A 23,749-nucleotide genomic window follows, 5' to 3' on the forward strand; every position below is an offset into this window, starting at 1 on the left:
TCAACGATTGTTCAAAATTTGATTTTACAAAATAAAATGTCACGTAATTTTTAAAAAACATGGACGTGAATAATTCACGCCAATTTTTAAAAACAAAAACACTTTTTTTTTTGCTCGAACGAGCGTCCGTTTATGAGATGAGAGTCTTTTCTATTTTTGTGAAAATATGCATATTCAAAATAGAATTTTGTTTTCATGAAAGCTCATAGACAAAATTTTCTTCCCTGCAATTAGACCATGTCTATTCAAAAATATATTTCTCTTATATTAGGGATTGTTGTTTGTTTCTTAAACTAACGGACAAACGTTCCTTTTTAAAAAAAAGTCTCTTGTGAAAACTCACGCCTATATGTGTACATGTACATATGAATATTTAAACATGAAGGAATCACGAACATCTGTAAAAAGGATTTTTTTTACTTGGTCGGCACCGGACGGAACTTGGTCGGATGGTGATCGAACTGCCGGCGACGGGAGTTCCGGTGGAAATTTTCTCCTGATCTATTGTTCGGGCGTGAGGAGAGTAGGGGAAGAAGCTTGGTCGTTCAATCATAAAAAGGGGGGGGGGGGTTCTTACCCTTTTATAACAATTTTATTTCTAAAACCTAATTAAACAAGGATTTCCTTTTTTGGGCCCGGTCCCCTAAACACCAAACCGATCAAACTTGGGTGTCCGACCACCCGAATCAGTGGTGCCTCATCTCTCCACGCTCACTAGACGACGCTCTATCATACTACCAAAGTCCTTATTCAATCCATCGCTCGTACACGACAACATTAAAGCAAATCGAGGATTCTGGTAACATCTTTTATGATTAAGTTTAACTACTTGTTTCGTTTAAGGAAAATCACCATCCAGTGCTAACTGCGGAACACGACTATCCCTCACTAAGCAGGGGACTTAATGTTGACGGTGGATTTTCGACAAAGGATAAAATCGTAAAATCATGATCTTGCATATTTCTGACACGACTTCAGACACGTATGGGAAACTCATATTTTAGGATTCATAATACCTCTGACTAAGCGTACACCCTCTTAGAGATCTGTATGAATATGTTATTTGTAAATCCTCTCAACCGATCTTTTCGACACTTCGTATATTTCATCAGTACTTCTACATAGAGTCGAAATGATTGGACGGCTCATAGACATATTGCATGCTAGTATAGAGCGTTAACGTCTTCAGGATGCCACACTGTTCCCTGACTATGTAGAGTGCATATGTATATAATCTCTTAATGATTGGACGGCTCCTAGACATATTGCATGCTAGTATAGAGCGCTAACGTTTTCAGGATGCCACACTGTTCCCTGACTATGCAAAATAAATATTCAGAACGAGTATGATACCCCTATCATCTCATACCTCGATTCTCGAATAAACATAATGCTCTTAAACATATTGCATGTTAGTATAGAGCAATTCACAAATTAAATTTCTAGAGCAATTCGTTTTATCTCATTACTCCGTTTCATGGATTATTCCCGGCTGAATTCCATGAATTAATAATAGATAATCAATCTGTCTCATTACTCCGTTTCATCGGCTTGCTCTTTAATATTTTGGCCTTCCAATAAAAAAGGCTCCACTCTACCACTAGTGTGACCCAATTCTAAAGCTTCTAACCTTTTTGCTATAACATCAATTTGGGCATCTGATTCAAAGCCTCCTTCTACCCTATTAACGTTTCCTCTGCCTAGAAGAATTGTTTTCTGGGGTTCCATACTATTTTCCCATTGTTGGGTCTTTACGGCGATGTCATTCAAAAATGTTATCGCGCCACATCAACTGTTTGGTTTTCAAACCCACATGTACACAAAGATTCTACCATGGTTGTTGTGGAATAATTTAAACCCTCATAAAGGATCTGAACTAGCCTAACCTTTTCTAAACCATGATGAGGACATTTTGTTAACAAATCATTGAACATTTCCAAATACCTATACAAAGATTCTCCCCCATGTTGAGAAAACGTGCAGATTTGCGTCTTAATAGACGATGTTTTGTGCATAGGGAAAAACTTGTTGAAAAAGGCAGATGTAAGTTGTTCATATGTTCCGATTGACCCGGAAGTCAAACTATATTTCCAGGATTTGGGTTTATCTTTCAGGGGAAAAGGGAATAACCTCGAAAAACAACGCCTAAGATGTGTTGATTGCCCTAGGTGTAGTATAAACATATGACGAGCTCAACACTGACAAGAGTATTACCTCCATGACTTGGAGTAACTTTCCAATCTCGAAAAACAACGCCTAAGATGATACCTCCAGCAAGCACAATATCTGAGGCACAAACACCAACTATAACACCTCAGATACAGCTGACGCCTTTATATCGAGTTAGCACTTGATCTGATCCTCGACCTTAGCCAACAAGCTCACGAAGTGAGATCCCAGTCACACCATCCACTGTGTTGGACCCAGATGATCATCCAGTATTAGTTTTGGTGGGACAAACAATGAAACCTGGACCAAGGAAATAACTTTATTTCTCTCATCAGGCTCTAATTATTCAGACAATAACTTAGACTTTTCTCTTTAGACAAGAGAAACACTAGGTTAGTTAACTAGTTTTTCTTGTCAAGGCATTCGATTAGACTTGAATAACTGAATCCTCCAATCTGATAAGTCTAACTATGATCAGAATTAACTTAGTTTCTCTTATCCGGAATCAAACTTGACTAAACAAATGATCCTGTATTTTGTTAAGCCATAAACAATACATACAAACTAAAATAAATTGACTTGCACGATTAATTTCTTAACCAGAAGCAATTGAAATAAACATAGACATTATAACACCGTAATTGCACCGAATTTTGTTAAGCAAAAACACTTGATACCCAACAATAAAGAAGATGCCAAAAAATAAGCTAAATAACTTGACATAGTTTTTCTTAACCGGAAACAATTGAATCATACATACACACATCCACACACAATAACAAAACATATCAATTGTACCGATTTTTTTTAAGCAAAAGCAAATATATACAATACAAACAGGCTTTTCTTAAACAGGAAAACAATTAACTAACAAATTCGTTACCTCAAATTCTACAGCCTCTTCTCCCCAGAAAAATATATCATTAAGCGCAAGTTCAAATAAGAACTCTCCCCCAGTGTGTTTTCATTCTCTCGCAAGAACAAAAGAACAACAACAAAAGCAACCTCTACCAGAGAAAGGTTGAATCGGTTTTAATTAATGCGTGCGAATAACAAAAGTTGAAAACCTGAATGCTAAACACAACTCATGTAAACATAAACTGATTCAACATATTGTGAATTTTCACATATGAGTTTCAATCGGAACACCTTATGATCCTTTGATAAAGCCTACCAACATGGGCTAGAACTTAATCCCGCTAAATCAGAAAGTCACACAAACCATAAGGGTCACATCATATGAGATCGAATATTAAGGTTAATAAAAACCGAAATCAGACATCCCATAATCCGAATAGACATAACAAAAATATAAACATTCATTCTCTGGCTATATAATCAGTAACTATCACAAGAAAAATTATAAAATAATAATTTTATTCATAAATAATGATAGTTTTCTTCAAAATAGATCTTATAAAATAATTGAAGTGAATCAAAACATTGATGTCTATTTTATGGATCAGATATTTGAACAGTCTTCTTCAAAGATCATCTTCAATATCCTCAAATTTCTTGGGATCTTCATCAACTGCATCACGACTGATTTCCCGGATTCTACACACAATACCTTGATTATTTTCACAGGCTAAAGCATTAACCTTTCGATTAATATTCCGCACATACTCCCTATTAACGATGCCAAGTTTAATCAGCCTTTTTTGATTACGGATAACAGTTCTTAGTAATGATGCATGTCTGTAATGAGTTTCAACAGTAGTGAGGAGGATTTGACGAAGATTGAGAATATCAATCTTAGCATCCAAACTACTTTGGACTAGAAGATTAGTAACTCCTACTTGAGATGTCACATCTTCATTCTCTTTTCGTTTATCCTCACAACCATATTTCTTGAAGGAATCAACAATATTAGTGGTTTCATCAGAAGCCATTTCACTCAAAGCTTTCAGAATCTTACTTGAGATCTGGTTTGAGGATACATATTTTAGTATAAGTTCTCAAATAAGATGAGTACATATACCAGAGAATTTCCACACATACCAAACATAGGTATCAGCTTTAAATGAATAATTCTGACCAGATTCGAAAATTTTTTCGCATCTTATGTGTTTCCAAATCATAAAGATTTTCTCCAGAAAAAAATCATTCTTTCAAAATCATGTTTCTAAAAATATTCTAGACAAGAAAACCTATAATTTTTACACAAGTTGTTGTAAGACAATTTTTCTACATTTAAAGAAATATTGAATATTTTTAAGTAGATTGTGTATACTCTCTATGTTGAATAAGAGATATTAACATGATACAAGATGCCCATATACTTTTGCTTCCTTACATCAACAGATTGGGAATTATAAGAATGCACTTTCCAACATTGTTAAGTGTTGGGGTGAGAGGAATTTTCCTCACAAAGTACCATTAGAGCAACATCTTCCTTCTTATCTTTAAGGACATGATCTCGAGTCCTCGTATGGGTTTCGAATGCGCTTGATATATCCTTTTCATCAGGAATATTACGTGATGCTATATTCTTCATTACTTTTTGAGCCCAGTATGGTATATCCTTTTTATTCAAACCCAAGTAGTCTTGATATGACATCAAACAGATTGCAGATATTTTTCTTTCAAGACATTCGACATGGCCTTTCAGGGCATTCATACCTTGTAGAAAATGTCTTTTAAGGATTTTCCAAAGCATATCTCTTGACAAGATTCTGTAAGAAGATCTTATATAAAGATTTTATTCCTTATTTGTGAATGTTCCAGCGATTGTGTAAGATATTCACACTCTGAAATTAGCTGATTTAATCCATTACATAATGCCAATTTTTGTTCCAAATAATCTGTCAGATTATTTTGAAGCCTGAGTGTTTCGCGCTTTCCTTCATAAATTCTTACTTTTAGTTGAACAAAAATTTCTAAGACATCTTCCAGTCTATCAATGGATTTTCCTGCTTCTGAAAAGGTTTTGACTTTGTTAAAAAACCTTCGTAATTCATCCACTATTTCAGGATTATAACAGGATAGGGAATCAAAGTTCTTCATTCTTTCTGGAATATAAACAAAAGATTTTTCACCAATAATTGAAGTTGGATCCAAAACATTCTTTGAATCAAGTACTTGTTCCTTTTGTTTTGGATGCATTCTTTTCTTATCATGAACATGATTCTCAATCAAGTTGTCATAGACTTTGTTCTTGATTTCAGAAAAGAATTACGAGACCAATTTCCATTGACCCTTTTGAGAGATTATTCTCAACATCTTGATGTAAGTTAATCGAGTCTTTTATAATTTTAGCCTTGCTTTTCTTATTTCGACTCATGTTTTATAGGTTGGATCGCACCAAACACAGATTGTTAAATCTTTTCGTGTTTGCCTGCTCTGATACCAATTGAAAAGACGAGGGTACCCAAATACACCACAATTTTTTTGTTTCAACTTATAAGTCCTGTTACCAAGTGTGATCGTCTATGGAAAAAGTCGAGACAATACAACAACTTCGGTATTCACACTTTGTGTGATTGTCTATGGATACGAAATCGAGACAATACAGAAACCAAAGCGTGATACTTGATAATAGGTTAAGATTTAACCAAACTCTATCGGATCACTATCAAGTATATCGAGTTAACGTAAAGTGCAATTTACTTTAAATTATATAAACAAATATAATTGCAGAAAACAAAAGTAAATTACACAACAAGATTTTGTTAAAGAGGAAAACTGTAAATGCAGAAAAACCCCGTGACCTAGTCCAGGATTGAATACTCTCAGAATTAAGCCGTTATACAAAATGTACACAAAATTCGTATAGTTGAGACCAAGCAACTACGCCTAGTTCACTCAATTTCCTAAGTATCCCTTCGTTCCCAACTTCCATGAGTCACACACTAGTACAATTCCTTTGGATCGTATTCCAAACAACAAAGGAATAACAAATCTGTTTGGTAATAACTTCTTAGATTCTTCAAGATAAAGATATCTTAAATCATACGCAAAGGCTCTTCCGTTTATTCCATTAAAATATTTTGCCTGGTTAGATCAATCTATCCAATAACTACCAAAGTAGTTAAGTTTAGATTCACAATCAATCAATATAGATTCCAAAGAGAAACTATAAAGCGATGTCGATCTCCCACAACTAATCAATCGAATAAATCCGATTTTAGTTGGATCCCATCCGATCAAGGTTTGTGCACACACAAAGATACGAAAACCAATACGAAATCTTATTTGTCTTCAAATCTTCTTTAAGCTTCAATAATAACCTGCACAACACCACTTGAATCTCTTGTGATCAATCACACACATAACGGAGTCTGTTAACAATGGATTATCACAAGATGTCTTTAGATATAACAATAGTTCTAAAGATCCCCTCGATACTTCAATCTAATTTGAGTGAATCTTATATCAGAAGAGAAGATTCTCAAGAATAAACAAACTAGATGCAATCAAAGTTTCAACAACTGTTAGTCAATCAAATCAATCGAAAACTAATAACACTGCAATTATCTAGTTTCCCATAAACGGTAATCGTAGAGCTTCTTTATCCCACAGAAGTCTTTAAACGAGCGGTCGTAAGAGATTTCACCTAATTAGGATACTTCCCTCTACGATTAGATGGCTCCACCAAAAACAACAAGAAATAAAGTTTGCCTGGATCTTAGGATAGTTTTATATAAATGCAAACTTAGGTATTTATAGACCAAGGATGTTCGGACATCAAGGAATTTCCAAAATCGAAAATATTTTTAAGATATGTAATGAATGGCAAAATTCGTTTCATAATTCCAATAAATGCTTGTCCAATATTTCCAAAATCTCTCAATATAAAATCTCCAATTAGTAAATGCACATTACTAATTTTTATTCTCTAGAGATATGCATTTAATTATTGGTAATTAAAGCATATAAAACAAAAACCTTAATTAAGAATTCTTAATTTATCTCATCACATGATCTCCTTGAGCACTAAGGAATATCTTTGAACAATAATGGTAAGAGTTATTATACGTTTTCAAAGTATGTTGATATCTCTTCACTGTAAATCCTTATTCATATTCACATGGATTTACATTCTTGGAATCAGTTATACCACACTTCCAAACAAGTTTAGAATTGGTTGACCTGTATTTCAAGATAACTATGTGATTGATAAAATATCAAATCACATACATGGGTTCAATGGGTTCTACCAATCACTAGGATCAGTTATACCTTATTGTGGAAATACTTGTGACCGGTCACACCAGTCACTAGGATCGGTTACACCAGTTACAAGGATCAGTTCCATATTCACATGGTATTGATTGCTTGTGATTGGTCACACCAGTTACCAGGACCAGTTAAACCAGTTACCAGGACCGGTTACCAATCACAAGGATCGATTATACAACACTTGTGATCGGTCACACCAATTACTAGAATCGGTCACACCAATTACAAAGATCGATCATACCATCACATGGTGATTACTTAGGATCGTTTACACCAATTAATAAAAACTAGTCATACCAAATCATAAGTCAGGCATTGTGATTAGTTATACCAAGATACATAACCAAGGTTAAGATCGGTTTTACCATCTCACACATATTGGTCATCCAAAGATTTGCAATGAATAACTAAACCAATAAGCCTAATGATTTCTCTTTCAATTCATAAAATAGGTTCATGAATGTACTTCCTTTAAACAAATGTAAAACATCGTTTCCTAGGATGAAATCTTCACCATAACCCATTCACATAATCATAACAGTATATACAAGATTATGTCGATGTCATATTTACGAAGTTCAAAAGATAAGCATTATACTTCGTAGGCTAATTCCCTAATAATATGATCATACAATCATGACCATGTTACATCACTAGAGTATCATACAATACGTACAGTATATACAGCTTTGCAGTTATGTTTTCAATATAACACGACTTGAAATATACGTTAGGAATGAAACAGTTCAAGTCAATATTACTAACCTCAAGTGAAAGGATGATGTCGTCATTGTGGTTCATTACTTTTTCACATTCTTCAGGTCTTCAGAGTAATACTTGTATGCCTTAATATTCCTAGACTTTCTAGTCTAACCTAAATGAAGTTGACTCTGGTATATAATCAAGCGACTTAATATGAGTTTTGACACACTAAAATATGATAACCAAACTTGACATACCAACGCTTAGTGAGTTCAACCGAGCTATGCTCTAACAGTTTCCTTATCTACAATAAAAGCTCATCAAATACAACTGACTATCCTGAACTCAAAAGGATGTTTATTTTATTGTTAATATGTCAGATGTTCTTTCAAACTCAACTATTGTTGCTCATATTGGTTGGCTTGAAGCGTTAGAATATCTTGAATAAACACCACATTATGATTGGTGGTCTGCAATTTTATGAGAAATGTACTGTGGGCTTGATCAAGCGTCCACAGGTAACATAACTTCATTAGTTTCTGGGGCATCTTAGAGGTAAATATCTAAATTATTATTATAATTCAAAGATTTTTTTTAACAAATGTAGATTAAGTCAAAAGACTAAATTATGAGTATTTTGTAGTATTGGTGGTATACCTACTTCCATGTTGGTAAACCAATTCTTAAATACAATATGCGTAGACTTCCGATTTTGAACATGTACTACACGAGTAACTGGTCGAAGGACACTGGTAGGGACGACTCGTTTTCCAGTTTTGTTCATAGGTATCAACAGATGACCCGGATCCACAAGAATGTAGATTTTCACCCTTATGATTTTCTTGAGTATAATCGTGAACATGTACATCGTATTTTTGATTATTCTCTCCGCAAAGTTGTTTTTTACACTCCAGAAATGGATAGAGGGGTTTGGTACCTGGGAGAAAGACTGATGTACCGGTGACGTGGGATTTATGCAATTTTAATTAACCCTCCACAACAGATGCAAACTTCTGCATCATATTTCGATCGGGAGAGAATGACGCCGCGGGTGAGGTGTACACGGGTGAATATTAGTAGCATGTCAGATGGTACCAGTCAGTTGTGAAGCATGTAATTGGTACAAACAACATGCACGTCTATGGGTTTGATTTCCCAGGGTTATCACGACTGGGTCATGATACAAACATCGTCCCCAGCCAGCCGCCTCCAGAAGATCCATGCTTTATGACTTACCCACCACGGGTGCAAGTTCTTCATCATCTTCGTCAAATTTTTCCAAAATCCGTTGGGAGATGCCAAGTATTACTTCACAAGGTGAGCCAACCACGATCCCCATTGTTTCCCAAGCTATCGGACGTGATTATCCTTACCAAAATGTGGATGCTTCTAATGAAGAGTTGAAGAGATAACTTGACGATATGCATTGTCTGGTTCTGAAAATGGGATCTGCACATTTGAGTGCGTGTAGGAAATGACAAACTGACACAATGTTTGGGTTGAGTCCATCTGTGAATCATGAGGGGAGTTCACAGCCTTCCAGTTCTACCAGGAGCAACAAATCATGACACGAGAGTGATACAATGGTGGGAGATACACAGGTATCGCACAGTAGTACTTCACCACAAATTGTGCCTATTTCTCAACCTCAAGTATATCACTCAGATGCTAGGCGCATTTCATTATCATTCTCGCCCTTCAACCCAAATGATTCTTACTACACTGTTACATCACCACCACAACAACGAACTACCGCTTATACGTTGGGAGGACCAAGTATTTTCCAATCGCTTAGTGGTGTTCAACCATCTTTCCCCCTCATACAAATTTTGCAAATATGTTGGCAGGTGGGAAATCCCGGGTCTTGTAGAATGAACGACTCCAGGCCCTGAAGATAATAATGGAAGACATTGAGAAATTGTAACTTTTAATTCTAATTTTAATCAATTAAAAGTACAACTGTTTGTTTAATCAAATTACATATGTTTAAAATTAAGAGTTACATTAATTTCGCTGATGAGAAGTACTAGGCAGAACAACAACTAAAAAGAAGGGGTTGAAATTGTTCAACACCTTAAGGATTTCGAAACAATTTCCGTAACGAAAAACCATATTTTTCCATCTTCGCAATCCTTCTTTTTATCTTGTTACCAACTCGTCATCCGTTTCACCCCGGAGTTTACATCGATTGACTTGCATGGTTAAAGTTACAAATTCACTTACTTCTTTCTTAATCGCATGAAAACGATTTTCTATGTCGCATATAACACGACGATTCAGGTTACGAGTGCCGCTGCAGAACTCCTCGTGAATAATCGCCTGGAAATTCACCCATGAATAGTGTGTTGAAGCAAACCGAGTTAATAAAAAAAACATAGTTTCTGCAAACAGCTTCATTTTCTTCTGCAGTATATGGAGCTCGGTGAACTAATAAAGGTCGAGACATCTTTCTACAAAATTTTGAATTGAAGAATTTTTTTAAGCTCAAAAAAGAATAAAGAAACTAGAGGTGTAAATTGTAGAATGTGTTGAAATGAGGAGTATTTATAAAACTCAAAATTCTAACCGTTGGATAAATAAATTTTCCAGCCGTTTAGATATAGCCGTTGGCGGATGATGTTTATCCACTGGCGGGACAAATAAAGCCGCGCGGTTGGCTTTCATCCCCCAACGAGTTTGTTTCATCCGTGCGCTTCTGAATTAAGCGCGCGGCTAATGATGGTCCACACTAGGGCTGTCAATGGGTACCCATTACCCGGAACCGGACCCGGTATATTTGGGTCCGGTTCCGGGTCCTAAAGTTGGACCCATTAGCACTTAGGACCTGGCGGGTAATTACCCGATTGGACCCGAATTTAAACGGGTCCAAACGGGTAATACCCGTTGGGTACCCGCGGGTATCGGGTACCCGTTTATTCATTCTTTTATTCATGTTTTTAGCAAAATTACAAGTATTTTTGATAGTTTTAGCTTTGATATTTTACTCATTTAAATTTTTTCTCTTACATTTAACCTTTATTTAGTACATTAATAAGAAATAATAATAAATTTTTATAAAAATTACTTAAATCCAAGCCATAAAGAGAAATATATTAAGTTTTTGAGGTTTTTTAAATAGTTTTATTAAGACCCAATGGGTACCCGGAACCGAAGGGTACCCGGGTATTTAAACGGGTCCGGTTCTGGGTCCACAAGTTTAGGAACCGGACCCGGAACCGTTAGGAACCAGACCCGACCATTATAAGTAGGGTCTGAGTCCTCCCGGATATCACTAGATCCGGACCCAGACCCTACTTATAATGGTCGGGTCCGGTTAGGAACCCTGAACCCTGAATCACTAGATCTGGACCCGGACCCGTTGACACCCCTAGTCCACACTCAACAAACCGTCAAATTTGTTAGTTTGCCCATCCATTTCTCATATTGGGAGCAAAATGAACAAATCATAGATTTGCTCATTTCACAGGTATTGCTCGATCCGCTAGCTAACCAATCAAAAGCCAACATTTCTAATCGTACGATAGAAATCCATAAATATCCCAAGTTACAGATCGGACTGAAATCTTACGGTTTGCATCTACAATGAGAATAGAAACCACCTCTACTGTTTTTCTCGATCCTCCTACCTTTATTTTAACCAATCACATTCGAGATAATTTAATCTAACGCTTCAAACACAAATCAGACTCTTCACCCGGATCAGTACCTCATCTAACGAATATAATCAAACCAAAGAGGCGATATAATCCCCAATCTCTTCCTCCAAATCGAAATCACAACCAAATTCCATTTTACAGAGTTCAGAGATTGAAAATGTCTGGAAGAGGGAAAGGAGGGAAGGGCTTGGGAAAGGGAGGAGCGAAGAGACACAGGAAGGTATTGAGAGATAACATTCAAGGTATTACCAAACCAGCCATTAGAAGGTTAGCAAGGAGAGGCGGTGTCAAACGTATCAGTGGTTTGATTTATGAAGAAACTCGTGGTGTTCTTAAGATCTTCTTAGAGAATGTGATCCGTGATGCTGTAACCTACACCGAGCATGCCCGGAGAAAGACCGTCACTGCTATGGATGTTGTCTATGCTCTCAAAAGACAGGGAAGAACCCTCTATGGATTTGGGGGTTAGGGTTTGTTCCTGGGTATGTAAAGGATGTTGGAATTAATTAGGGTTTTCAATGGAAGCAGTTTCTAGCTGTGGGTACCCTTTTTTTTTTAGTTTTCTTTTTGTTGATGATGTAATGGCGCCTTAAAATTCAATGAAAGATCTGAAAATTTATCACCTCTTTAATCTTTGTTAGCGGTTTAACCAGATTTTACATCTTTGATTAGGTATATTATGATTGAATTTATTTGTGTTGTTTCTTAGCTTTGCAATTCGACCCATCTACTTGTTTTAATAGATGAATTGGAAGATTTTTAACTTGAGAGGAATTGGTGGATGGAATTTCAGAAGCATCTCAGGAAGAGGCTACTCTTCAAAGTGAAATTGAATTATATCAGTAAGTTTCAAAATTTCATTTTTCACTGCTCGGTTCTTGCTTTTCATATATTAACCAGATCTGTTGAAATCATGCTCATGGATTGCTTTCAAGCTCACTGGTTGCAGACAATCATTCTTTTCCCTAGAACACTAAACTGTCTAAACCACACTTGAAGTTTTCCAGCTGCCTTGAGCCCTGTACTGATTAACTTGACTGCTCACTGGACGTATGTATGTCGCAATTGCATCTAGCATCTAATGACACCTTACCTATTGTCTTGTCCATATCACATTGACACAATTTCTAGCTGTGGGTACGTCTCTTTTGGTTTTCATTTTGTTGTTGATGATGTAATGGCGCCTTAGAATACAATGAAATATCTGAAAATTCGTCATCTCTTTTTGATGCCAATGTTAAATTTTGTTACTGATTCAAGCATATTTCATATATTGAATTAGGTATATTGACTCATCTACTTGTGTTCATACGTTGAATTGGAGTTAATACTTAACAGTTTTCACTTGGGAGGAATTGATGGATGAAATTTCAGAAGCATCTCAAGAAGGGGCCATGCTACCCTGTAAAGTGAAAAGAAATTCATATCAGTAAGTTTCAAAATTTTCATTTTCACTGTTTAGTTCTTGTTTTTCCGAATTTGTTGAAATCTTAGATTGCTTTCAAGCTACCTTTCAGACAATCATTCTTTTCCCTAGAATACTAAACTGTTGAAATCACACTCAGAAGTTTGCAATATGAGCATCCACCGGATGTATTAGTATGTATGTTCCAATTGAAACATAACCTCGTCCAGTCGTCCTTCACAATTTCATCTAAAATCTAACAAAAACCATACTTGTTTTCCTGTCTATATTACATTGATGCATGGATTTATAGGAGAACTCCTTCAGAAGTCAAAACATGGTGAATAGCATGGATAACGTCCATGAGCAGTCTTAGCCAAACTTTCGCAAAATTGTCTGGCACATACTTCTGTTCAGCATACTAATCTGCTGAGCAGAAACATAACTCAAATTTTTCAGTAATTCTGTTGCGCTGCCAACACACATCCTTTATTCGTATTAAGCATATGGTTGTTTTCTGCATTGAAATTATTACTAAACCTAGAAACACTGATGTAGACTCAGACTGCACAATTAATGATAACAGAACTGCACCAGGATTTGTAGTTTACGCTGATAGATTTTATCTTTTGGCAACTTTGGACTCACATTGAAAGAGACTATATGTTAAGTGAATCTATGCTGTTATACTTCTAGAAAGAAATTGGTTTAGTTTGGCATCCTGTTTTTATAACAGGAGAAGAGAGTAGAACTTCAATAGTTCAATTGCTTGTTTTTAAAATTTCAACTTTATTCATGTTTGCAATGGTGCCGTCTTCAGAAACTTTTGGTCCTTGCTATTTCTGTTACATTAGTGTTTTAATTTCCAACCACCTAATGGAAGGGTTATGAATCTCAGTGTCATCTAATTTTTGTTTTAAGATATATACCCGCTGCACTGTCTGCACATCAATCATTCATAGATGGTAAAATGTTTCATTGGCTGAATGTAGGCCAGCAAACAAGGCGAAACACTCAGCGGCCATCCGTTGTCACATTCCCTTGTATATTGAAGCAGCAGCAAATTATTACTGTTAGCTAGAATGTTATAGATTCACTTATTATTACACATCTTACTCCAAATATACTATTTGAGATATCTGGATCAAGTTTTGTCCCTATCTGTTCAATAATTGGTGATAAAATCCATGACAGCCTATATTGCTTGACTGAGAAAGGAAGAAGGATTTCTTAACTTGTGGTGCCAATATGAGGACCAATAAGAACATAGAAGAAGATCCACATAGATAGATGTCTGGTCCAATAGTGGCTTATAAAAGAGACATGAACTCGATCAGTATAACTCATCAAACAACACCACCAAAATACCTTCTTCAGCAGTCTTCTGATATTCTCTTTAACAAAACATATAAATGGCATCCATGTCTCTCTCATCCCCATCATTTGCAGGCACAGCTGTAACTTTGAACGCACAATCGAAATTCCCAACCAATGTTAGATCCAGTAGCAATGGAATGATTGTGATGAGGAAAACATCAGCAAAGAAGCCTGCTGCTTCTTCAGCAAGTCCATGGTATGGTCCAGACCGTGTCAAGTACCTTGGACCCTTCTCTGGTGAGTCTCCATCTTACCTTACCGGTGAGTTCCCTGGTGACTACGGCTGGGATACTGCTGGACTATCTGCAGACCCAGAGACTTTCGCCAAGAACCGGGAACTGGAGGTGATTCATTCGAGGTGGGCCATGCTCGGCGCTTTGGGATGTGTTTTCCCTGAGCTTCTCTCTAGAAACGGAGTTAAATTCGGAGAAGCAGTCTGGTTCAAAGCTGGTTCTCAGATTTTCAGTGAAGGTGGACTTGACTACTTGGGAAACCCCAGCTTGGTTCATGCGCAGAGCATCTTGGCTATTTGGGCAACTCAAGTTATCCTTATGGGAGCTGTTGAGGGATACCGAGTTGCTGGTGGTCCACTAGGCGAGATCGTCGACCCCCTTTACCCTGGTGGTAGCTTTGACCCCTTAGGACTTGCAGAGGACCCAGAGGCATTTTCTGAGCTGAAGGTAAAGGAACTTAAGAACGGGCGACTTGCTATGTTCTCCATGTTCGGTTTCTTTGTTCAGGCTATTGTAACTGGAAAAGGTCCTCTGGAGAACCTTGCAGATCACCTCTCTGACCCTGTGAACAACAATGCCTGGTCGTATGCTACCAACTTTGCTCCAGGAAAGTGAGAACATTCATGACAATGACTGAGACGAACGCCGTTTGTTATCATGTACATTCGTTTAGCTTGTATATAATCTGTCATTGAGATCTGTTTTGAAGTAATATCTTAGTTTGTTCCCATGGGGATGTGTGAAACCTAATTAACAACGAAAATGTTTGATGAATGGCTCATTTTTAATTCGATTACTTCAGCATCTAATTGTTTGACTCTGTGCTGTGGCCTGTTGCAAATGGACATAAACCTTCACATTTTTCTGCTGTGCTCGCCAAGAAGCTGGGAATTCGTTTGGGTAGCTAAAAATATGGGAAAATTACGGTTTAGTCCAAAAGTCAATTCAAAAATACGGTTTAGTCCAGTTCGAGTGAACTAGGTACAAATTAGTCCAAAATATGGGAAAGTACACTAATAACCTTATCATTTACAATTTAGTACAAATATTTGCATTTTAGTCCACAGTGACTTATGATGATGTCAGCAATTTTAATTAACATAAAAATAATTAAAAAACAATTTATCTTTTGAAACGTTTGTCCAAAATTCGCAAACTTTATATATTCGGAAAGCTCTTTCCGAGAGCTACAAAAAGAGTACCTATATGACTATATAATTCTCATTTTTAATTTTTTTTAATTTACACTAATGTATAACCATGTAGACATCTGCAAAAATCCAGAAAATCCAACATCCTTGGTAGCCAACAACCACTCTAGTCTACACAGACTGACAAAACTATCAACCACGCCAAGCTCTAGTTGATTAATAGCCGGATTTGTAAAGGTTGGTTTAGCAGTTAACCTGTATCAAGGACAAAACAATAAAACATAAGAATTTGCAGCTTGAAAAAGAAGTGATTAACCTTGCACCAACAACCACATAAGAGACAAAGCAAGAAAATGAATAAAGTAAAAAGTTAACCAGTTACTGACTTAGACTATGTTTGTTTACTCCTGACTCATCTGAGTCGTCTGGATCTGAGTCATCTGGATCTGAGTGAAATCACCTGACTCATCTGGATCTGACTCAATATGTTTGTTTTGAGTCAGATCTGACTCATCTGACTCAAAAAACGTGAGTCAGTGGTTTGGTCCCGTGAGTCAGGGGTATTTTGTTACCTGACTCAAACGGGTCCGAGTCAGGGGTTATGTCTGAGTCATAGGTCGAGTCAGATCTGACTCAAAATGCAAAACAAACGGTCTGACTGCTGACTCGGCCCGAGTCAGAGGTTGACTCAGATCCAGACGCCGAGTCAGCTGCAAACAAACAAGATGTTAATCCCTTTGGGCCTAATCGCACAAACTTAATATGGCTTCAAAACATCCCAGTACTGTGATTTACTAAGCAATCGCAATTCTAACACTTACCCAGAATATGCAATATATCCACGAAACGGGACACTGGTGTACAACTATGCACACATCTAAAAAAACATAGAAATCCAACATACATACCCATAGAACAGTCCATATATCAATGAGACGGGACAATGATATACAACAATGTAGACATCTATAAAAAACTACAAAATCCAACATCCATACCCATAAAACATGTTGTATATCCAGAAGACGGGACAATGATGTACAACTATGTACACATCTACAAAAACATATATAATCCAACATCCGTACATATTGGATCAACCGTTAAGTAATAACGACATTAAGAAACCGAACATGCTCACCTAAAGAAGTTTAGATTCAGTTAAGTATAAGAAAATATTTTCATATCCAACTTCTAATGAAAAAAGTTTCTTTCAATCAAAACATGCGTACAACTATGTACACGTTAATAATCAACAAGTGTACAACCATATACACATTAACAATCGACAGGTGTACAACTATGTACACATTAAAATGCCCCTACAACTATCACATGCCAACTAACAATAAAAGTGACACTTGGTGGGGAAAAAAATAACCTTGTTGCTGAACTCCGCCCATGAAGTCTCATTAATCCTCCATGAATCAAGATAGCTTCTACTCTTTGCATCTGCGATAAGCTTGTCTTCCCTAAAGTTAGATCCAATATTTTTCTTCCGCAACGTTTTCTCTACATATTGGGGCGCCACAAGGTCTCACTTTCATTCCTCATATCTAGGATCAGACTTTAAAAGTTGTTTAGAAGTAGTCCAGGAAGTAAGAACAGCCTTCCCGCCTCGACTCACTTGATCGCTTGATTCTGCAGTTAACTTATGAAAGCGGCCAACAAAGCTTGGAGATTGGGGAGCACAACCCTGGAAATTTCAAACACATTTTTACGTAGTAAAATCATCTAAAGTTTCACCTGCAACAGCATCTTGCACAAAAAATATCCAGCAACTTATATACATAACGTCTATGTGAGTTCCTTGACGGGGCATAAAGCTCTTTACTAGTGTTTTCGTCCCATAAATATGTATGACCAGTAGTAGGCCAGAAAAAAAGAAAGCATGACATTATTCACACTCTGAAGTGGATCTATAAAGGGTGCATTATGATGTCACATGTAATTTCTGTCACATGTGTACAACAATGTACACTTATATTGTAAGTGTACTAATATGTATACATGTGATTTTTGTCGTAACCAATAGTCAGGGACTCATAGCATCACTGCTTCGCCCAAGAAATGAAAAACATTGTTCACTAAAATTTGATTAAGAGTCTTAGAGTGAAATATTATGCACACATGTAATTTTTGTCATATGTGTACAATAATGCACACTTAAATCATAGGTGTACCAATATGTACACATTTAATTTCTATCATACCAACGATCTGTGACTCTTCACTTGTAGACGTAGTTGAGCACTAATAAAGCTATACATGATTTTCTAAACCGACTTAAGTGACACTTTATTTTTTTGTTAACAAATACAAAACTTAGGTACATGATTAGAATGTCATGTGATATTTGTCACAATGAGAAATAATAATTTAAATTGCACTCACCAAAAGCAGATCTTGAGAAGTTCATCAAGGTTAGGATCACATGACAGCTATTAGGAGACCATTATGGATATTCATCTCAATTGATTTAGCTTGCTAAATCAATAGAATTATAACCCCACACATGAGGTGAAGTTACCAAGGGCGTAAAGAAAAAAAAATATATCGCTTAGTGCTAAATCTCATCTTTACATGAGAAGAATTACTTGATAAAATTAATTCCTTAGGTTGCTCAACGTAGAACCAAAATAATTCATAAGTCCCATTTTTATTTTTGATTTCTTTTGATCAACATTCACTTCAAAAAATAAATCATCAAAAAGATGAACTGGAAATTAAATAAAATTATATCTGAAAACCTAATAATAACTAGAAATTAATGCATACATAAGATTATGCGGTCTATATCCACCATCTTGATTTCTTTCACATGTGCACAACAATGTACACCTGTATTAAAAAGTGCACAACATTGTCCACTTGTATTACATGTGCGTTATTGTGTACACATGTATTTTCTATCACATGTGTACAACAATGTACACTTATATTATAAATATACTAATATGTACACATGTAATTTCTATCACACGCGTACAACAATGTACACTTATATTATAAATGTACTAATATGTACACATGTAATTTCTATCATAACCAAGAGTTAGTGACTCATACTGATTCGACATCAAAGAAACGAAAAAGGATTGTTCACTAAAATTTCATCAAGAGTCCTAGAGTGGGCTATTATGTACACATGTCACTTCTGTCACATGTGTACAACAATGTGCACTTATATTATAGGTGTACAAATACGTACACATGTCATTTCTGTTACAACAAACAGTCAGTGACTCTTCAATAATAGTTAAGCACCAATCCAGGAATATATGATTTGATAAATCAATACAAGTGGCTCTTTATTTTGTATGCATACAAATGATAAGTCAAGACCAGAAGGTATCCCATATGACCAAATCTCAAAACCTACATTACTAACAGCAGTTTCCGATCTAGTATGCATAGTAATAGTAAAAAGAGCGGCTTTCCAAACACCAGTAGTGGCTCAAGAAAGAAATCCAACATTTGGAAGTGAAGGATTGAATTTTACTAACCTGCTACTGTATATTTTTAAGAGAGTCTTCACCGCCCAATTAAACTGTAACAAAGACAACAAGTAAGTGAAATGCAGAAACTATCCAAATTACAACAATAGATAGAATGACGATCAAAGAAGAGATTGCAGTCGCCAACATTAGTAGACTATTATAAATTATCCTTTTGATCTCATGGATGCAAATCAACAAGTCAAACCAACCTCTTGTATTTTCTAAAATCATTTTCACATTTTCACTGAACCTACTTAATCTTTACAATATCTTATGGATTGTTTTAAAAGCATCTTTGTTAAAAGAAATCTGCAATGGCTGCTGATTTATTTTTATTTTCTTTTTCCCAACGGATGCTGCTCTAGCTAGGGAAGATGTATCGACCTCGAAGAAGAGATCATAAAATGATGTCTCTGTTAATGAGGGATCCAAAGTCCAAACTGAGAACAGCAAAAAAAATCCAATGACAACTTCATAAAACTGAAACGAAAAATAGTTTTAAGGACAAAAAACATCAAAGCAAGAAGAGATCATAAAATGCACTGATAAAGATTAAAAAAAAAATGCAAATGACATGAATCCCTTGGTCACTTATGAAAGCTTGACGCGATAACTAAACAAATGTTTAATGAAACCCTTCCAAAAATTAATTAAACTTAAAGTAATTGGAACGAGTGGAAAGAAATATTTTTACTGGAGTAATGGAGATTAGAACTGTCAAAAGTATAAGCTCCCGGTTTAAAACATAAGACGTTATCATCAGCATTAAAAAATCCAATGCATACCATATTCTCCTTTAATACTAGTTTAAAACATAAGATGAAATCATCAGCAAAAAAAACCAATGCATAACATATGTATTTTCCCTTGATACTACTAGTCCAATAATGATGTATTTAAGATTCCCATTTGGTACCTTATATTTTGTGATACGAGAACTGAGATATGTCAAATTTAATTAGCATATGCTCACGGAGGATACAAGAAAAATCCAAAAAGGTCCAAAATAAGAAAATTTTTTCCATTAACAGGAGCATAATCGAGTATATCCTACTGTGATTATAATTATAAATAAGGGCATTCGCTTAGAATTCTAATAGGAACATGTGGTTACTTAGACAAGGTGAAATTCTCTATTGACATGGATTCTTATTTAGCTATAATACTAGATGCAGGGAAGTAATACTACTCTAGATGACCAAATCAAAAAGATGGAAAATAAAGAATCGGTAAAAAAGTCAAGCTCAAATAAAAAATTAAAATACAAACATTAAGAGGTTAGGTATGATTTGTGATTACCTGTTCATGTCTAAGATGGGACACATTCAGATGGTTTCCATTAACGGAGAACAAGTGCCTGGAGAGAGATGTCTGCGTATATCATGAACATAGATCTATCTAATTACTAACTGATAAAAAACTCGAACTGAAATCAAAGTAAAAAATTCTGAAATCGACTTCGAAATCGATAAAATAATAATAGCGATCAACGGTAATGAGGTTTCCAAATCGCTTACCATGATGAAATCTTCAAATTAATTTGATGAATTAAATCTCATCAACTTTTCGCCTCAATTTCAAGTGACGACTATATAGGTTTTTTCAAGATGCATCGAATGTTTCTTTGATTAACATATTTAGTTTCAGAGATTTCATTTTCATGGAGATGACGAGATTATGATTCAGATTTTTTTCTTTAGTCGGGAGATCTGTTTAAAATGAAATTAAGAAAATGGAAATTGTATCACGAGGAAGAAATAGCTTACGTGGTATTTTTGCCATCAAAAAAATTCAAATTTGGACTGAATCGTTCATAAATGGACTAACTCGTTTCAAATTTCACAAATTTGGATCTTTTAGTACCAGGCTTAAGAGGGCAGGACTAAAACGTCCTAAGCCCAATAACTTTAGTACTAAATGTAAATTTCTACAAAAATATTTTGTTTCTTATTAAAACCGACTCTTATGTCAGGCCTACGTCCAACCGACTTAATCTAGTTCTACTTTCCTAATCCTAGTACAACTAGAAATTGCATATATATATATGTACAGAGGGAACCCTTTTCCATTCCAGAGAATAGAACCCCTTTTCTCTACAGGTTCCAATCGAATCTTCGTCATTGAATATTTTGCAGGTTTAGGGTTTTAGGTGTTCAGATAAGAAAATCATAAAAGAAATTCGATTTAGTTTAGTTGTTCAATCTCTCCTCACACAAGATGGCACTAACAATAGCGTTCGAGGAAGAAGATGATGATTATGTAGATTATATTCCTGTCAAGAAAAGGCGATTATTGGGAAGCTCAGAAATTTCTTCAGAGAAAAGATGCCGGTAAAACGTCAGTACCCGGAGAAAAAGAAATTGGGGAATCAAAGCCTGCAGAGAACAAGCCAAGTCTTCTCGTCAAGGCATCACAGCTGAAAAGAGAACTTCCAGAGATAACTCCTATTGAGCAAAAAGTCCAGGAAGAGAAAGAGATGATTGACCACCTCTCTGGATTCAAGCCGCTGATGTCTGTTCAGGAATTAGCTAAAGGAATTACTTACACAGTCATTGGGGACCGGGTGGAAACCTCGATCACACATAAGAAGAATGTCTTTAAAAGACTGTGATTCGATTCGAAAACAGTTCCACATACTTGTTGATGGTGATCAAATCCCTCCACCAATTAAGAAATTTAAAGACATGGGTTTTCCAGAACCAGTTTTGAAGAAATTGCAAGAGAAAGGGATCAAGCAACCCACGCCAATTCAAGTTCAAGGGCTTCCTGTTATCTTATCTGGAAGGGATATGATTGGAATTGCTTTTACAGGTTCTGGGAAGACATTAGTGTTTGTGCTTCCGTTGATTATGATTGCATTACATGAAGAAATGATGATGCCAATTGTATCTGGAGAAGGCCCATTCTGTTTGGTAATTTGCCCTTCAAGAGAACTTGCTAGGCAGACATATGATGTAGTGCAAGAGTTTCTAGTCCCATTGAAGGAGCAAGGGTACCCTGAGATAAGGGCTTTGTTGTGTATTGGGGGAATTGATATGAGGTCACAGTTGGATGTGGTAAAAAGGGGTGTGCATATTGTGGTTGCCACTCCTGGGAGGTTAAAAGATATGCTTGCAAAGAGGAAAATGAATCTTGACAATTGCAGGTACTTGACGTTAGACGAAGCGGATCGATTGGTAGATTTGGGGTTTGAGGATGACATAAGAGAAGTGTTTAGCTACTTTAAAGCACAGAGGCAAACTCTTCTTTTTTCTGCCACCATGCCTACAAAGATCCAGAACTTTGCTAGAACTGCTCTTGTTAATCCAGTGACGGTTAATGTTGGCCGAGCTGGAGCTGCAAATCTGGATGTCATACAAGAAGTTGAATATGTGAAGCAGGAGGCTAAAATTGTTTACCTTCTTGAATGCCTCCAGAAGACGCCACCCCCGGTACTGATTTTTTGTGAAAACAAAGCTGATGTGGATGATATCCATGAATATCTTCTGTTGAAAGGAGTTGAGGCAGTAGCCATTCATGGAGGGAAGGATCAAGAGGAGAGGGATCATGCAATTTCTTCTTTTAAAGCACAGAAGAAAGATGTGTTGGTGGCTACTGATGTTGCTTCCAAAGGGCTGGATTTTCCAGACATCCAACATGTCATCAACTATGACATGCCTGCAGAAATTGAGAACTATGTGCATAGGATTGGACGTACTGGACGGTGTGGAAAAACAGGTATCGCAACCACTTTTATAAACAAGAACCAAAGTGAAACAACTCTTCTTGATCTAAAGCATCTCTTGCAAGAAGCCAAGCAGAGGATTCCTCCTGTTCTTGCAGAACTTGAAGATCCATTAGATTATGGGCCTGACCTTACCAATATGAGTGGAGTGAAGGGATGTGCTTACTGCGGTGGTCTGGGGCATCGTATTGGCGATTGTCCCAAGTTAGAGCAGCAGAAGAGAAAGACGATTGGAAACTCTACAAGAGATTATTTTGGCTCTGGAGGCTACCGTGGGGAAGTCTGATCCACCTCGATGTAATGTTATTACTAACCTTCATGATAACTAAACTGCACCGGCCTTCGTAGTTTATCTTGATAAGATGTTTATCTTTTGGGAACACTGGCCTCGGACTGAGAGAGCCGATATGTTAAATGAATTGATGCTCTTATACTTCTCTCTAGACTCCTCTTGCTTTATACTAAATAACAAGAAAAGGGAGTTAAACTCCCAATGCTGTTCATTCGCTTGTTTTTCATGTTTGAAACATCGCCGGTTTCAGAAACTTTTAATCCTCCCTATTTTTGTTACGTTAGTGTTCTAATTGTCGTCCATCTAATGAGTTCTATAATCTCAGTATCAGCTGATTTTACATTCCCTTGTGTATTGAT

The 23,749-nt window shown here is 36.3% G+C and overlaps 2 protein-coding genes and 1 pseudogene across 2 annotated transcripts; all 3 read left to right on the forward strand.

Moving 5' to 3' along the window:
* Positions 1-11,820: 11,820 nt before the first annotated feature.
* LOC113310281 (histone H4) lies at positions 11,821-12,339 on the forward strand. Its single transcript, XM_026558895.1, has one exon. It carries the CDS (start codon positions 11,866-11,868, stop codon positions 12,175-12,177), a length of 312 nt encoding a protein of 103 aa, XP_026414680.1. The 5' UTR covers positions 11,821-11,865; the 3' UTR covers positions 12,178-12,339.
* A 2,116-nt stretch (positions 12,340-14,455) lies between these two features.
* On the forward strand, positions 14,456-15,519 carry LOC113310588 (chlorophyll a-b binding protein of LHCII type 1). Its single transcript, XM_026559311.1, has one exon. The coding sequence runs from the start codon at positions 14,526-14,528 to the stop codon at positions 15,336-15,338; it is 813 nt and encodes a 270-aa protein (XP_026415096.1). The 5' UTR covers positions 14,456-14,525; the 3' UTR covers positions 15,339-15,519.
* A 5,947-nt stretch (positions 15,520-21,466) lies between these two features.
* LOC113310587 lies at positions 21,467-23,730 on the forward strand (annotated as a pseudogene).
* The last annotated feature ends 19 nt before the right edge of the window (positions 23,731-23,749 follow it).

The sequence above is a fragment of the Papaver somniferum genome, chromosome 9, assembly GCF_003573695.1.
Source record: "Papaver somniferum cultivar HN1 chromosome 9, ASM357369v1, whole genome shotgun sequence".
Taxonomy (NCBI): domain Eukaryota; kingdom Viridiplantae; phylum Streptophyta; class Magnoliopsida; order Ranunculales; family Papaveraceae; genus Papaver; species Papaver somniferum.